The sequence below is a fragment of the Sarcophilus harrisii genome, chromosome 5 (genome assembly GCF_902635505.1).
Source record: "Sarcophilus harrisii chromosome 5, mSarHar1.11, whole genome shotgun sequence".
Taxonomy (NCBI): Eukaryota; Metazoa; Chordata; class Mammalia; order Dasyuromorphia; family Dasyuridae; genus Sarcophilus; species Sarcophilus harrisii.
The window spans coordinates 244,760,581-244,779,384 of NC_045430.1; the positions used below are offsets into that span (position 1 = coordinate 244,760,581).

Sequence of the window (18,804 nt, forward strand, 5' to 3'; positions counted from 1 at the left end):
GAGTAAATGCTCACAGATTTCCCATTTGCTGGGGCGGGTATTCCTAAAATGGAACCACCAACTGTGTCAAGGTGTGGCTCCTTCTTTGAGGAGTCTTCCTTCAAATCAATGACAAGCTATTAAAAGACTTTCAGCCTCCATTTTACCATCTTTAAGATGGAAATGATAATAGCAGTCTATTTCTCAGGGTCAATGTGAGGATCTAATGAGACACATCTGTAAAGCACTGACTATATACTATTATATAAATTCCACCTGTTATCACTGCCCCCTTATTCTTAGATTGGGCAGCTAGGTGGCACTGCAGGGGATAGAACACCAGAGCAGGAATCAGTAACACCTGAGTTTAAACCTGACTTTAGACAGTTACTAGCTGGTGATCCTGGGCAAGTCACTTCACCCTGTTTGCCTCAGTTTCCTCATCTGCAAAATGAGCTGGAGAAGAAAACGGCAAAATTGCTTCTGTATCTTTGCCAAAGAAAACCCCAAACGGGGTCATAAAAATAACCAAACAACAAAATTATTAGCTTGGTAGCGCAGGGTTTAGAGTATATATTTCAGAGTTAAGAAGATTTGAATTAAAATCCTGCCTCAAACAATTCCTAACTGTGTGACCCTGAGCAAGTGGCTTGAACAATTAATTTCAGCCTCAATTCCCTGTGTGTAAATCAGATATAACAGCAGCAACCTCAAAGGGTTGTTGTGAGGATCAGTCACAGTCAGGCAATCAATAAGCATTTATTAGGCACTACAAAGTGCTAGGAACTATGCTAAATACTAAACACAGTCCCTGCAATCAAAGAGTAATCTGATGGAGATAAGATGTAGTGTTTTGCAACACACTGTATAAAAGCTTTATGAAAGCCCTACATAAATGCTAGACATATCATCAGCATCTTTACTGCTACTGTTATTATTATTATTGCTGGTAATACTGTTACTGTCATTATTACTATTGTCACTATGTTGTTACCATCATTATTGTTACTGTCATTATTACTATCGTCACTATGTTATTACCATCATTATTGTTACTGTCATTGTTATCATTCTCCTTATTATAAAGTATTGACATTATTATTTTGTTGTTATGTGAGAAGAAAGAATAGTGAGAGATGATTCTTGCACTTCTCTGAAAGTGGACTGGTTGTGAGGGAAGCACGAAACATTTTGGGAAGACCTCTTAATCTTTCAGACTTTGTCCTTTTTATTTTTCCTCATGCAGAGGCTCACTAGGCATAAATAGAAAGCTTGCCTTTTAAGGAAAGGGACATTTGGCTCCAGGTTTTACATTTCGTGAAAATCCTGAGCCTCCTTGAAAAACAGAGATGACCACAAGACATCTGAATGATGAGTAGCTTCTCCTAACTGTTCACCTTTATTAGAGCAGGAACTTTAGGTGAATCTTTTACATGCTATTGAGATGAAGGTGTGCCCTCAGCAGGGCAGGCAGTGTGGGCTCAACTGAGTGCTTTGGGTTTTTGCCTTTAAGACTCAGTCATCTGAATGGAACACCACAGCCAGTAAGTTTCTGGTTCCCCAAGTCAGCATTTCCATCTTCCCATTTAAGCTTTGCCACTTTAAGTCTCCAACAGGCCACGTTTATCATACCCCTTCTTCCCCATCTGTGACATAATGGGTAGAAAGGGGACCTGAAAACAGCTGTGGCTGCCAAGGAATGTTTGGAAACTTCTGGTTTCTCTTTAGTAGCTAAGAAGCACCAGGAAGTTTCTGCAACATGTGTCCACAACCAACTTGAACATTCACTCATCTGCAAGGACATTCAATCACCTCCATTCACCAAGCTGTTGCTGAATCCATTCATTCACTCACTCAAAATATATATATTAAATGTCTGCATGCTATATTCCAAGAGCCACTTAAGATACATAGATTAAAAGCAAAATAGTTTATGCCCTGAAGAAGCTTCCACTCCACTGGGGAGAAATAAGTCATAAGATGGAAGGCTTAGAAATAATGTTAAAGATTGAAATCCCCTTGATGTCTATCAGCCGAGCTAATAGGAAAATAGGTTTTCCAGAAGTTTAAGCACAAATAAATGTATTGTCTCCCTTCCCTCCTCCCCTAAAAATAGCACTTTCTTACTTACCACTGAGGTAAGAGCCATTTGGAAACTGTAGATCCGGGCAAGGCCAAAATCGGCCAGTTTAATCTGTCCATTGCTGGTGACAAGGATATTCTGTGGTTTCAGATCACGGTGCACTACTCGGTGTGAATGAAGAAAATCCAGACCTCGGAGCAGTTGAAACATCATGTCCTAAAAATAATCCAGAATCAAATAATCAACAGTGATCAAAAAAAAAAAAAAATCTTCTCCTGTACAAAAAGTCCCCCTGTTCTGCTGTGCCTATGTATGGCACGTGTCATGTTCCCTTCCTCACCAGCGAGAGGATTATCAATATGGAACAAGAGGCAATCTGGTATCATAATGAATAAAGAGTTGGTCAGAGCCCAGAGTAATAATAATAATAAATAAGCTTTTATATGGAACTTTTAGGCTTATAAAGCACTTTACAAATATCATTTTGCTTGATCTAATGACAACCCTGGGAAGGAAATAAAGAAATGGAAGCAGAGACTAAATAATCTAACTAGAGCCCCATAATTAGTAAGTATCCGAGGTTTGATTTGAAGTCAGATCTTCCTGGATCCAGGTCCAGTACTCAATCCATTAGACCACCTAAAACCCCAGGCAAGTTACTTAATGCTTCAATCACTCTGGAAGGATACAAACTAGATCTGTCATCAGGGCTGTGAGTTTCCAGTTCCAGTGATCCGGGCTCCATGTGGAGCCTGCCATAAAGCAAACAGCCTAGCCATCAAAAAAGTTGATGGATCTCATATTTCTTTTTATAATATGACAAAACTAATATTTAAAATGACATTACAGATGAAGAAATGGAGATTCAGAGATGTTCAGGGACTTGCCCAGAATCATATAACTGGTAAAGTGTCTGAGGCTGAATTTGAACTCTGATCTTCCCAATTTCAATTATGGAACTCTATGCAATGAACCTCAAAATGAACTCAAATTAACTGATAGGGAAAAGTAAGACAAAAAGAGGTTGTGATGACCTTCTATCTCCAAGTCTACAGCTTTTTCTATGGCATCGCAATGCCTAGGTATACACGCACAAATTCACACTGATGAGCAAATCATTGAACTTGGGAGTTGGAAAAAATGAGGTCAAGATTTAGCTCTGAACCTAGACAATCACTATGTGACCAGTGGAAATCACCGGATCTCTGTTAGCCAGAGCTCACTAAGATTTGAAGTTATAGTTGAGTAGTCAATGGACATCAGGGGGAAGAATTTCCACTCTGAGTTTTCCATAGGTATGAAATCCTAGTTGTGGGGAGAAAAATACAAATTTATATCATTCACATCCATAATTTATCAATGTAAGAAATGGCTTCTATCAACGTACATCAGTCTCAGGGTGGGGCTAGGGTGACCTAGGGATCTATGAGAATGGAAAGATGGCTCACATCCCCATGATGACCAATCACTCGAATAGAATCAAACCAACTCTTATTCTCCACCTCCCTGTGCAAACTCTTACAACCCTTCCTTCCCATTCCCAATACAAAGATATATAGTCCCCCAGAGCTGGGGTAGTATCTCTCTCTGTATCCCCAGTGCTTAGCACAGTGCTTTGCCTGCAGTTAACTATTTAATAAATAATTTCCTTCTCTCCTCTTTCTCCCTTCTTTATATCTCTCCCTTTTTCCTTCCTCTTTAATTTACTTTTTCTTTCTTTTTTTCTTCCCTCCATGCCCTTTTCCTTCCTTTGTAATATCTTTTTTCCTTCCTTCTCCTCCCTCCCCTTTTCCTTCTATATTCTTTTTGTCTTTTTGCTTTCTTTCCTCCTTCCTTCTTCCCTCCACCATACCCCATGTACATAACATATACCAGTTCTGGTGACTTGGAGGGGTGGTAATTGTAGAATATTAAAAATTGGCAGGCATCTTCCTTGGGGCCACCTAGTCCAGCCTCCACAGAGTGCCATATGGCAGACATAAGCAGCCCCACGGAGGGCTAGCAGTTTTCACTTTTCAGAAACATTTAAAATAGCCCAGAGAAATTGGCAGCAGAGACCTTAGACACATACAAATAGTGTTAACTGCTGAAACGCTGGAGCTGTGGGGGGAGGAGAAGACACAGCCTGGGAAGATCAGAGGACCATTTTAGGTCAAACGACTAGCAGTGAATAAACAGGAGTGTGAAAGTGAACCCAAACATGTGAAAGGGGCCAGTCTCTACTGTAGCAAGTGAGCCTTCATTAGAAACATGTGCACACGACTCGGGAGCCCTGATTTAAAAGACGTGCCGAACTTTTAACCAAAACGCCACCAAAAGCCCGTGTCTGTGCCATCTTTTGCTTCCAAGACATGAAGCACTATTTGGGATTGTAGAGGGAAACTTAAGACAAATGAATTGGAACTAGTCTCACCATTTAATTAAACAACCTATGAATGCAGAATGAAGACAGCTCTTAAAGCCTGGTAGAAGCAGAGAAGGTGCCCATTTGTATTTGTAGAGGGAGTTTTCTATGCCAAGTGAATCACAGGTCCAGACATCCCAAAATGAATTCAATAAAAACCCAGTTACCTGTATTAACTGGGGTGGGAATGGACCTGCCCAACTGGTGGAAAGTCTGATTATACAATTTTTAAATTAATTCTGTTTCTACTAAGTTTAAATACATACAAAATCATTAGATGAGGCTTAATGAATTACATCATTTATAATTGATATCTTTGTGACATGTTGGGAACAGAAGGCGTTTCTAAAAAGATGACTTTCTATGAAAGAGTTAACATCAGTACCAAATTAGATAAAAGGATAAAGTGAAATTATAATAGCTTTGGCTGACCTATTTAAATAAGCCAGAAGTACTGAAAAAGTGTATTTACAAAAATTAGCCACCATTGCCAGAATTCCTCAGAATTTTATGATGTATAAAAGTTTTTAAAATAAAGAGGATGCAACAACCCAGAAATCAATCTCAGTCAGAGAATGAGACACCCATTCCATTGATACATGCATCAATAGGAAATGTATAGGTGGACAATGAGACGAAAGGAACGTAGAATTGGCAGAGAACGGAAATCGTGTTGTACTTTTTATGATCCTGAACTAGGTACTAAGTGTCTAACGTGCCAGATTTAAATGCTGAGATTACAAAGACAAAAATAAAACAGTCCTTGATCTCAAGAAGCTTACAGTCTAATAGGGAAAACATCAGGTACACAAAACTATTAAAGTAATATATTCACAACGTCAATAAAAGGTAATTTGGAGATGGAGGCTCTAATAAAGAGAGTGAAAAGGAATGGCTTTAGGTAGGAGATGCTGCTTGGACTATGTTTGAGAAAAGTTCAGGATTCTGTGAGTTAGGCTGAGGAGTTTAAGAAAAGATGGATAACAGATGGGTAGTCCATAAAACAGTCAATCAATATTCTGAAGAGGGATTTGCAGGAAGGTGGAACTAAAAATGGAAACTGATAAAAAAGATTAAGATCATGGGTCTAAGAATTATCAATATAATTAATATATCGTCTTACTTGCCTGAGCAGCTTTGTGTCCTTTAACTACTGACAGGTAAACAAAATAGATGCTTCTAATTCTGATTATGTGTTTTTCATGAACAAAAAAAGTTTTTCATGAACAAAATTAGTGCAACTAAAATAAAAAAAAGCAGTGTGCTAGGGGAAAAAAACTATATCAAATATCTCTGACAAACAAGATATGTAGGTCTAACAGAAACATATAAGAATAAGAACAAGGAATATGAATATTCTTTCAAAGGAAGTATTAAAAACCTATGGAAGAATGCTCCAAATTAATAAGAGAAATACAAGCCAAACTCAGATTTCAACCATATTTGCAAAGATGACAAAACACAGGAATAGTCAATGTCCTTATACCATGCTGCCTTTCTCAGTCTTGTCCACAGGAATATTGAGAAATATTCTGTCAAATTACTTTCTGAAATCCACACATATGATATCTGTAGCATTCCCGATTTAGTCAAATCATTATGTCAAAAACGGAAATGAAGTCAGTCTCATATGTCTTATTCTTGATAATATGTTGGAGTGCTAACTACTTCCCTTTCTAAATACTCAGAAACTATCCTTCCAATAAATGAATTGTTAAATCAGAAATGTTTCGGTAAGAGAAATACTAATGAATTCTTTGGTCTAACTTACCATATGTTCTACATCAATTTAGAATCGAATTTTAGGGTATTGGTCGACTTCAATCCACAATAATAGGAGAATAAGGAAAGAGAAATGTTTGGAAAACTAAGGAAAGAGAGAGTATCCATAGAGAAGAGCGAATTTGCACTGTCAAATGATGCAAAGAGATCAAGGATGATGACTGAGAAAAAAACCATTGTATTTAATATTAAAAGATGTTGGCAAAGTGGGAGAGCCAGTAATAGAGTAAGAAGCCACACATAATAAGGGACCAGGAAGTGAGTGGGAGGCTAGGAAATAAAAGAAAATAAGCAAATAATTTTTCTAGAAGTTTGCCTATTTAAAAAAAAAAAAGGAGATATACAGAATGATAACTTTAAGGGATGACATGGTGATATAAAAATTTTTTTTAAGAATAGAGGAGAGTGGGATATTTTTTTGTAAATGGCAGGAAAGGAGCCTATGGATAAAAGAGACTGGAGATGGGAGAAATGGAAGAGGAATGTTGGAAGAGGGAAGCTTGAAGACAGAAGGGATGGGATGTGGGGTGATTGACCTTTGCAAAGGACAAGGACTACCACAACATCACAGGGCTACTACTGTCTCACAGATTTCCCCAGGAATGTTGTGAGGGAAATAAAGATAAAGATTGGACCAGATGATCTCTGAGGGGACTTCCCAACTCTAGATTCCACAGTTCCAGAGACATCATTATTAATAAAATGCAACAAAAATCCAGCATGCTTAGCCAATTCTAATCACTGAATTACCGAAGGGGTTAATAATATTTCTAGACTGATATACTAATCTCTCTTAACAAAGCTTTGTGACTAATTCAAAATTTGTGTTATCAGACAGAAGTATGCAGATAATAACTTTTGTAGCTTTCTTTGCTAAACAAACAATGTAGTATAGTCGACAAGCATTTAAGTACTTACTAAGTGCTAGGCACAGTGCTAAGGTAAAAACAAATTAAAAATCTCCATTCTTTGCTTTCAAGAAGCTCAGTCTAATGAGGAAGGTAATATGCAAACATTAATAAATAAGATATATCCAGTATAAAGTGGAGATAAAATGAGAGGGTAAGTACTAAGATTAAGGAACACTAGAGAAAGGCTCATAGCAGAAGGAAAGATCTCATCTAAGATTGCAAAGAAGCAAGTAAAGCTTGGAGGCTGAGAGGGTTTCAGAAGTATGGGACAACTATTGACAATTCTCAGTGTTGAGAGTATAGTATATGAGGAACAGGAAGGAGGTCACTGTCACTATAGTGTAACAAGATCAAAATAAATCTTTTTCCCCCCTTGGTTAGAATAACAACAATAAAAGTTACTGAAACCTTTTGTTTTCATATGATCTATTTATTTCCCAAATGATCTACATTTCCCAATGTCTCTTATAACAATGTAAAAAAGTGAAAAAAGAAAAACACTTTAACAAAACAAACATATGGGAAAAGTCTAATCTTATATGCATTGTTTCATAGGCAGAGTCTTCTACTACCATGGAATATATATTTAATACAGGAATACCTGAGTCAAAGAGTTTGGATAGTTTAGTCACTTTTCATATTTTCAAACTGTTTCCCAGAATGGCTAGACCAGTTCACAGCTCCACCAACAATGCATCAGCGTGCCCATCTTAACGGAACCTTTTAACATTGACGTAAGCTTTATACAACAGTAATCTAATCTGTTATTAACTTATTGTAAGCTTTTAATTCAAATGAAATTTGTTTTCTGTAGGCAATTAAAGTAGTACAATGCAAAGGGAATTAAAAAACACAAAGGGAATAAAAAAGTAGGCAAAGCAAACATCCTTAAATAAAATTTATTGAAGAAATTTCCTATTTGTCTAAAAAGCAAAAAGAAACAAACAGAAAGACAACACCGGAAATTGCTGTCAATGTAACTAAGAAGGGTTTGGGCAAATTATCATTTTAGTCACACCCATGCTAAAAAGAGTCCATTTGGGTTCAGCAGGCTGTATCCTTCAGAGAAATAAATGTACACATGTGATTTGGGTGCGTGTTTCAACAAAATGATATTGTGTAATGTTGTTTGGCCTGAGGAGGTTTTAGGTGTGGTCTTGACTTTGGTAACTACACCCCCCCCCCAAAAAAAAAAAAATTATTTTTTATTAGGCCTTAGTGCAACACTAGGAATACTGGAAGTACAGCATTTCCTTGTTGTAGGGACACCATTATATTGATTTTTTTTTTTTTTTAAGGGAAAGCATTTGGAGGAGGCCCATCAGCATGGTAAGGCTCTAGAGTTCAGATCATAGGAGAATTATCTATAGAAAACAGAGATGTTTAGCTTGGGGAAGAAATGACTAGAATAGGTAGAAGGATGGTTAGAGGGGAAGGAATGATATTGTCTTTGAAATATTTGAAAAGACAAGTATAAGAGGGATTAGGCCCACCAGGGGCATTATTTTTAAGTGGTAGAGAAGTAAATTGAGGTTTCATGTCAAGAAAATCCTCAAAATGCTTACAGCTATCCAAAAGGGGAGCAGGCTGCCTCTAAGGATGGTGAGTTTCTCTTCTCTGCAGGGATTAGTGCAAAAGCAACTTGTCAGGTATGTGATATAATGGGGGATACTCTTTCGGGTATGGGATGGATCAGATGGCCTTTGGAGTTCTTTCCAACCCTAGTCTCCTGTGATTCTGTATTACATCCAGTAGAGCTATATTTTCCAACTGAAGAAAAAAGCCTGATTATTTTCAAGGCTACTGGAAACTGGTCCAATTTCCATTGTGCAGTAAATCACAGAAATGATGGCTTTGAAGGATAATTTTGGCTAACTAGATCCAATTAATCTGAATAATGAACTCATAATATCCTGAAAAAATCCCAGCATCATTTGTGTCTAGCTGGCTTAAGTTTCTCTAAAATTTTACTGTAATGGGATATTCAGAACTTATAATGATGACTTATTAGTAGATAATATTAATATCTCCATCTTCATATACAAACCACTTTCTCTTCAAATTGTTCATTGCCTTCTTACATGTTTCTGGAATATAATATAATAGAGACTCAATATATTATTTTCTATTCTCTACCTAATACCCCATTATTTATTCTTTTGACATAAAGATGACAGCAAAAGGATTCCAAAATTAAAAGTCCAAGGTCTAAAATGCTACAATCTAGGCTCTCCTTTCACATGATCAGTACAACGATGCTTTCAATCTATCTTGGACAGATGCTACATCAAAGGCAATCAAAGCTGGGCAAGATGTATGGCAATAGACTCAATGTAAGTGGAAGGATTTAAGAGATAGTGTGAAACAAAGAAAGGCAGCTAGGAATATATATATATATATATTAATTATACATATATATTAATATATAATATACCAGGAATCACCAAGACCTGGATTCAAATCTCTTGCACTACTTGAGAAACCTTGGACAAATCACTTTAATATTCCTTAGATTTCTCATCTGTAAAATGAGTGGGTTGGACTGCATGGTTTGAAGTCCCTTCTGGGTCTAAGATTCCTTCTCCCTCCTAATCTAAGATCCTATGATCTCTTATTCCTTTGGAAATCCCTTTGTGCTCCCTGTAGACAACGAACGGATGTCCTGACAGTTGTCCTATATCCCCACACATATGTATATGTATGTATGCACAGATAGATCACTTCAGCCTTGGAACCCTCAAAGAATGCATCCTCCAAAACCATGAAGGAAAAACACATTCCTTCTAAGCCAACAACATAAGTTAATGTGGGTTTCCTAGTGATTTTCGAAGTCACCCGGCAAAATATTGGAAGATTCCACATGGGACAGATAGGACAGAAGGCCACTGATTTAGAGGTAGGAGCCATCCTCTTCCCATTTGTACGGTTTGTTTTACGTGGTCATTGTCTAATGCCAGCTCTGGGGGAGGAGGGCACCAGGGGCTAAGGTAACCTACCACCTTGAGGTCTGACAACTAGAGCCGATCCAAAAATAGAACCCTCGTTGGAAGGGCTGCTATATTATTTGTTTTGTGGCTTCCAGGCAACTGAGAAGGGGCATAAATGCAGCAATGTGTATACAGCACATAAATAAAAGGAGGATGTATTTGAAACAGAGAATTGAGTCGAGAAACCTAGCATTATATTTCTGAAAGTGATGACAAATGATGGGTAAGTAAACTTTGTGACATATCTAAATGATATTTGGGAATAGAAACATAACAACTGACTTTCTACTCAAGTCATATGAATGTCTGCTTTACAGGGATAAGGTAATGAGTAATTGAGGACGGCCTGAAAAAGGAATCATTACCTCATGATAATGGCTATTAGCCCAGTACGGAAAGTCATTGGGAAGTGAAACTGCCACAAAGCAGTGTTAATTATAACCATCTCCTGGTTTCTTCAGAGCAGGATATGAGAATTCAGGACTGACTCAGTTAGAAAGTGGGAGGCAGAAACGGTTCTGTTATTGGCCAGTGACCTTTCAAGTTCCTAAGTGACTAACTCACCTGACTAATATACCTACCATCTACCTAGCTCCGATGCTCATGACACAGTTTTCTCTCTAAGTGGGTCAAAAGAGAAGCAGGGTTTTTTTTTTTTAATTTGTTTTTTAAGGGAAGAGGAAAAAAAAGTAGCCAAATTTCAGTTAATAATCAAGTCATCACAGAAGTGGCGGTCAAACCTGACTAGGGATGGGTCTGTGTGTGTCCTGGTGAAAATAGCCAATTAGAGCATTCACTCACTTCAAGGAAGAATTATGCAGCATATAATTACCCTCTGGGAGGATCCACAGGGGAAAGGGATGTGAATAGGAGATTATCTATACATAGCATGTATAAGGCAGCTAAAGCCCAGCTCTGGAATCAGAAACTTGAGTTCAAATCTCATCTTAGACATATAGTTAACCTCAGTTTTCTTATCTAATAATTGCACCTACCTCCCAGGGTTATTATTGTGAGGATCAAATGAGATAGTATTTGTCAAGTGCTATATAAATGTTACCTAATATTTAAATAAAGGGGGAGAGATCATGATGGTGACTTCACTCAATCTGATGTGGGTTATGTCAATCAACTAATCAATCAAGACACATATATTAAGAATTTATTTTAGGGTAGGAATTGTGTTAGCCCTTGAGAATTAAAACAAAACAAAACAACTAAAACAAAACAAAACAAACAAAAAAAAAAAAAATAAAATGGAAACACGAGTCTACTCCTATGAGAACTATACAATAAGGGGAAGAGTCAGAGAAACTATATGCAAAAAAAAAAAAAAAAATTCCATCAATCAATCAATAATTGAGCACCTACTGTGTGCCAGGCACTGGAGATAAAAAGAGAAAAAAATCAGTCTTTGCCCTGAAGAATCTTCTATGCTGCTGGGAGAAAATAAGACATATAGAAATAAATATGTAGAGAATAAATAAAAAATTAAATAAATATAAGGTAATTTCAGGTGAGTCAAGCCAAGGTTGTTTAGAAACTGGTTTTTCCAACCATCCATCTATATATTTTATATACATAGATACTATAGGTACTATCTTAAGAAAGAGTGCATCACTAATATCCTACAATGAATATTGAACCACAAAATTAATGTTAAAAGAGTGTCCCTCTTTCATTTCACTGTCTGGATTTGAATAATATATTATCCATTAAAATAATTTTACCATTCAATTCAACTAATATTTATTAAGCCTCCATTATGTGCAAAAAATTGTTTCAAGGCCCTGAGGGTACAAAGATGGAATAAAATAGTTCCTCTCCTCAGGGGTCTTATGGTATATGAGGGGATATGACTCATACACATAATACAACTGAGAATACTTTTAAAAAATGAACTGGGCTTTGAAGGAAGAGGTGGGACACTATCAATGGAGATGAGTGTTTATGTATAGAAGAAGATGGGAACAGAAGATAATTTAGTTTAGTTAAAGCAGAGAATGGCTAAAAGGAAAGGTTGAACTCAGGTTAGAAAGAACTTTGAAAGTGAGGCTAAAGAATTTAGGTTCTACCTGCTAAGCAATGGAGGGCCACTGAAAACTTTTGAACTGGGGAATGATCTGCTCACAGCCTCTTGGTTAAGAGAGCCTGTGAAGGTTCTATGGGAGAAGGGGATTCAATTACAATAGTTCAAACAAGAAGTAGGGAAGATGACAGATAAGTGGAAAGGAGTGAAAAGAAATGGAGTATTTTTCAAAGAGAAAATTCAAAGGCATAAGGCAATGTTTGGATGTGGGTAGCGAGGACACATGAAAAATTAAAGGGAAATTTTGAGCCTGGGTGACCAGAAGAATATGTCATCAACAAAATTAGGGAAGTCAGTTGGAGGGGCAAATTTTAGAGAAAAAATGATGAGCATAGGTTAAATCTGAATTAAGTAATCTAGGTGATGGTGATGATGTCAACAAAGACAATAATAGCTTTTTAGCATTTATATAATGCCTATTATGTGTCAGCCACTGTGCTCATGCTTTAGAGATCAACCATATCGAATTCATCAAGTCCCAATTAACTCCAACATTATTTTACAAATGAGGAAACTAAGCCCAGGGAACCTAAGTGACTTTTCATGATGTCATAGGTAGTTCCAGAAGCAGTCTATGAATTCAGATTTTCTAAGTCAATCCACTTTCCACTTTCTACCAAGGAATGGGAAATTTGGGACTGGGTCAAAGCGAAATAGTAAAAGTTGACAATAGAGATTTAGAAGTTATTGAGTGGAAACTGAGGCCATGGAAGCAAATGAAATTTTCAAAGGGAAAGACTTTAGAGAGATTAGGACAAAGGAGAAGGACTTGGAGGATGTCCACCCTTAGTACCACTGAAACATACCAAGAAGGAAGAAGTGTCAGAGAAATCATGGGAAAGTGAAGGCTCACAGAGTACACAATAAAAATGCCAATTACTTGAGAAAGACTGAGAAAAGGCTACTACTGGCTCTGGCAATGAGGAAACCATGAGTGACCTTGAAGAGAGAAGCATCAGTAGAAGGAAAGAAATGGAAGCCAGATATCAAAGGGCTGAGGAAAAAGAAACAGAGTGCAAACTACTGTTTCTCTAAGTTTGACAGTAAACTAGAAGAATGAAAGAAAGAAGGTTGTTGCTTGAAGGGACAGTTATGTCAGAGAAGGCTTAAAAAAAAGGCAGGATAACCTGCAATGGGAGAGAAAAGGAGTGGAGAAGGCGAGGTTGAGAGAGCATGATGAAATGAACAAAATCAAAGTAAGAAATGAGATTAATGCTGGAGGGGGGAAAGATTATGTTACCCATGTCTTGGTTTGTGATATTCTATTTGTCCAGTGAAACTGTTTTTGACATCATTTATTATTATCTAACTTTTGTCTCTGGATGTCAGTGGTACAGGAGGAAGAGCAATCAATAAATATCTATGAAGCACCTACTATGTGCCAGGTACCAGATTAAATTCTGGCGATACTAAGAAAGGCACAAACAGCTCCTCCCATCAAGGTGCTCCCATCTAATTAGGGAGAGAGAATGCAAGGGACAATGAACTATATACAAGATAATTTACAAGTAATTAACAGAGTTAGGTCACTAAATTTAGGAGGAGATTGGGGAAAGTTTCCTGTACTAGGTGGTAGCTGAGTCTTGGAGGAAGGCATTAAAGACACGAGGCAGAGATGAAGGACAGCATTCCAGGAACAGGGGACAGCTGAGGAAAATGACAGGAATCGGGAGATAAAATGTCTTGTATGAGGAACAGTCTTAAGGAAACCAATGAGACTGGATGACAGAGCTGGAAGGTGTAAGAGAACTGAAAAGGCAGAGGAGGAGGGTCCCTGGATTTTACTGATGCAAAGAGTTGTAAAGTTCAAATGATATATATTCAAATATATTTTTGAAATACATAAAATATTTGAGAGGATATAAGGGTATGTATATATATATATATATATATATATATATATATATGTATGTATGTATATAAATGTGTCCGTTCTGCAACTGGGATCTAAGACCCTTCAGGGTAAGGTATAATAAGGAATAATAAGCACATCATCTATTGCTCCTGACATGGTTGGTATTAGGAAAGCCTCAGATGCTCAACAATCATGTGATCAACCACTCAGGCCCTCAGTTTCTAGTAAAGAAGGATTCTTCATGGAGTATAATAAAACATTAAAGAAATATTAATTGTGAGTCGCCTTTGCTGCTTTCCTCACCCCCAGCCCAAGTGCATACAAGAGTGTGTTAATTTGATTGATCTGATCTGATAAATCACCTGAAACTAATAGATAGAATTAGTGTGAAACTGAAAGGCTCTGAGCCCTGACTCCATTCAGGAATTGCACAATCAATCCTGGCTTCCAGAAGTGGAATCTGAATCAATTCCCAGGACTTGCTTTAGGGAAAAGGTCACACATTATGCTGCAGTTCACTGGTCATTGGCCAGAATTTCCCGATTGTCCATATGCCTAGTTCTGTGATCGGATTACAAGGTTTGGACCTGTAAAGGACTCAAGAAACAATCTAACTTACACCCCTTCATTTTATAGATTGGAAAACTGAAGCTAAGCGAGAGGAAAGTGCTTGTCCAGTCACATGGGAAGGCAGTAGAATCAGGATCTAAATTTTAATTTCATGACTCCCAATCAAATAACCCTGATAATATGGAGGTAGAAAATAAATGAAAGATCCCTGGCCTCCAAGAAGCTCATGAATGAATAAATTTATTTTAAACAAAATGCTGACAATTCAATAAATTCAACAAGAATTTATTTAAGTCCTAACTATGTACCAAGTGTTAAAGATACAAAGGCAAAAATTACCAGTCCACAAGGAACTCAGCTTTCAAAGAAATGAAATGTTCTTATGTTATATAGTATTGCCAAGTACAATTATTTAATGTTGATGTTATTATGACATATAGAAGATAATCACTATTCATCTTTCAAGTGTTTCCATTTCTGTTCACTACATATTTGTAAATATTCAGTGTATTGACTAATATATAATTAATCATATTTATACAATAATCACATTAACTATTTTAATAATATAATGACAATCGTAATTAATACTACATCATGCAATGATTATAATACTATACATATTTTAATAACAAATATTATTTATTATATTCTTTCTATGCAATCAGGTAAACAAGTAGATGACTTAAGGGGGTGAATTCCTACGGGAGGTCAACAACCCCCTAGTTCTAGGGCTGGGGATAGGCTTGAGTGGTAGAAAGCTCAGAAAAAGCCTAGGAAAAAGAAAACTTCTGATGTAATGAAAAGGACTATGCTATCCTTCACTGAAGGCACTGGATTAGGAGTCACGTAGGACATAAAGTTACATGTGGATGAGGAGAGAAGAAAACATACTACCAGTCACTATGTGAAGAGCTTTACAAAGATTATCTTATTTGATCCACACAACAAGCCTAGGAGATAGGTGCTGCTATTGCCCTCAATTTACAGATCAGGAAACTGAGGCAGAGATTAAGTGATGTGCATAGGGTTAAACAGCTAGTGTGTGTCTGGGACTGTAGTTGAATACAGGGTTTTAGACTTCTGACACTAAAATGCATCATGGTGCCACCTAGCAAGCTCAAAAATGGCCATTTGGATATTTAGGGGTTTTATTGATCTGTAAGATTCAACATTAGGATGTAGCATCACAGAACATTAAAACAACTTGATGATGAATTAGCCTATACAAGGTCCTGGACTAAGAGGGTGAGGGTTCCACTGAACTCCTGTCATGATCAGTAACATTTCTGGTATTCAAATCTGGTAACATTTTCAAGGATGCTATTGATAAGCTGAGAAATGTCTAGAGGAAAGTAAACAGAATGCTGAAGGTCTTCCAATTCACACGATGTCAAGACAGTTTAAAGAATTTAAGGATTCAGGCAACTTTGTGGATAGAGAACTGGACTTGGAATCTGGAGGTTGCTGCTCAATCATCAACAACTCTGGGATCCACATGGACCACAGCACTTCAGACCCTTCTCTCCTCCACAATCTCAAAGTCGGTCCAAGTTCATGTTCCTTGTTTCCATGATACCATCTGTACATCTCATCCTCTGCCTTTTGCCTTCAATCTTTCCCAATATCAGAGTCTTTTCCAATAAACCCTATCTTCTCATTATGTGGACAAAATATTTAAGTTTCAGTTTCAGTATTTGACTTTACAGTGAACAGCCTGAGTCAAGTTCTTTAAGTACTGACTGCTTTGAACTCCTTGGAAGATTTGAGTTCAAATCTAGGCTTACTTCCTAGCTGCTGGGTAAGTTGCTTGATCTTTGCCTCAACTTCCTTGTAAAATGGGAATAATAAACAGGTTGCTGAAGATCAAATGATAATACCCGTTAAGTGGTTTGCAAACCTTAAAGCACCATATAAATGCCCATTATTATTATTATGTTTGTGTAAAGAGGAGATTTAGGGTGGACAAGATGGCTATCTTCAAGTATTCCTGGAAGATTAGATTTTATTGGCTTGGTCCTAGAGGCAGAAATGGAAGAAAAAGATGGAAGCTGCTTTTCAATTGTTTTCAGTCATATCCGAGTCTTTGTAACCCCATTTTGGGTTTTCTTGGCAAAGACACTGGAATGGTCTGTCATTTCGACTTGATGTAAAGGGAGCTTTGACAATTAGATCTTTGCACAAATTTTCCTTTATAGGAAATCTTTAAGTAAAGGCTAGCTGATAAAGTGCTGGGTGGGAGGTAGAGAGATTCTTGGTCAGGAATACATTGGACTAGCTAGCCTTCCAAACTTCCTTCTCATGAAAGATTCTGTCCTTCAACAGAGAGAAAATTCAAATTAATTAAAATGAGGTGATATATCATTAAGTGCCTGCTAAGTGCAAAGCACTGAGGCCCACCAAATTCAGATAAGACCAGTTGCCCTATTTTCAGATAAGGTCACTGGAATGTTAGTTTTACTTAACTACTGTACTTTGTTAGGTAAGATTTCTCATGAAGTGGGAGTGTTCTGTCAATGTAGGTGATATGAAAACAAAACATCAGTAAAACAGAAATTGATAAAGATATTAAAAGAGAAAGGAGGGAGGAAGAAAAAAGAAAGAAAAGAAAAAGGAAGAAGAGGAGGTCACTTGTGATATAAATCCCCTTCCTTAGGGAACTCTCATTGAACTCAATGTGTTCATTAGTGAAGAACCATGAATGTTTCTGAATGCGTGAGGTATGGCCATGATGTTATTTGGGGAAGATCATTAGGCATTATGGATTTGGGGAATGGGAAGAATCCAAAAGTAGGGACATCAGTGCAGAGATTAGTTATTCTCAAAGTTCAGAGATAAAGTGATAATGGCTAGAAATTGATAGATGGCACAGAAGCAGAGAATAAATCAACAAAAAATTGTAAAGTGCCTGTTATACTCTATGATAAGTGCTGAGGATATAAACAAAGGAAGCAATCCCTAATGGCAAGGAGCTTACATTCTAATGGGTAGGAAGAATTTAAGAAATAAATATCGCTTACTTTTATGTGCATAAAATAGAGAATTCTATACCCATTAAAGAAAGGTAATACCTTAATCAATGACACAATTAAAACTTCTGGTTTTCAGTTTCTAGAGAAGAGGTAGGAGTGCTCTCCAATCCATGAGCTAAGTTTTACAGTTAAGGAAACTTAAGAAAAATATAGGTTAAATAACTTGTCCAAGGTCACACAGCTAGGAAATAAGAAGCTGAATCTGAACTCAAGTCTATGAACTCCCATCTATTCTATTTCCCCATCTTGATTCACTTATCATCAAAGTAAAACTTAATCTCCAAGAGTGCTAGGCATTGCGTACTGACCACTACTTCTGCCTACCCCTGCAATCAATAAGTATAATGTCCACTTATCTAGTGCTTTCCTCCCCACAAACCCTTCAAGGGTTAGCACTTACCAAATTTACTGAATACAATCTTGCATTTTCTGTTCTAATTTTAAAAACACCAAGAATGAGAACTTTAGAGCTGGAAAGGACTTTTGAGATCACGCAGCCCAAACTGAGTTGCATGTTTTATATTTCTTTCCCACTAAAAAAAAAACTCCATATAACACCCCATAGACTCATAGAATGTCAAAACTGGAAGGAACCTTGGCAATAGCTCTGTCCAAACTCCACCCATATTTACTAAAGTTAGTCATAGGATCATAGATTTTGAGCTGAAAGGGACGTCAGAGGTCATCTAGTCCTACCCAGTCATTTGACAAATGAGGACATAAATTGCTTAAGTAGTTACTAGTTGCCCTCACCTAATTTTGTTTTTCCTGTGGGCCAGTGGAATTCAACTACGAATAATTATCCCCACTTCTATTGTTTTCAGTGGAGATAGAAAGTGACAGAAACCTTGAGTGATTTCCATTAAGAATGTTTTCCAAAAAGCCAAGTAAAGAGGCATCAACATTAGGAACCAGCTTTTCACATAATTAACTCTGGTTACTCATCCCTTTTCTTCACAAATACGAAATAGAGTTTCCTCCATCATTTCCTTATGTTATCCATTAATGCTGAACTGTGTGCATTCCAATACTCGGCGAGAGAGAAAGAACACTTGGAAAAGAACGCCTAGCTTCATTTGGTCAAAAAATGGCCTTTACAAGGGTTTTTATTA

General features: G+C 37.1%; 1 protein-coding gene across 2 annotated transcripts in view; it reads right to left on the minus strand.

Moving 5' to 3' along the window:
• Positions 1–18,804, minus strand: part of CDK6 (cyclin dependent kinase 6) — a 260,245-nt gene that overhangs the window by 136,267 nt on the left and 105,174 nt on the right. For both annotated transcript variants that reach the window (XM_031940016.1, XM_031940017.1), the window contains exon 4: positions 2,111–2,278. In XM_031940016.1, coding sequence (XP_031795876.1) covers positions 2,111–2,278 — 168 coding nt within the window. The remainder of the gene's footprint in view (positions 1–2,110; positions 2,279–18,804) is intronic.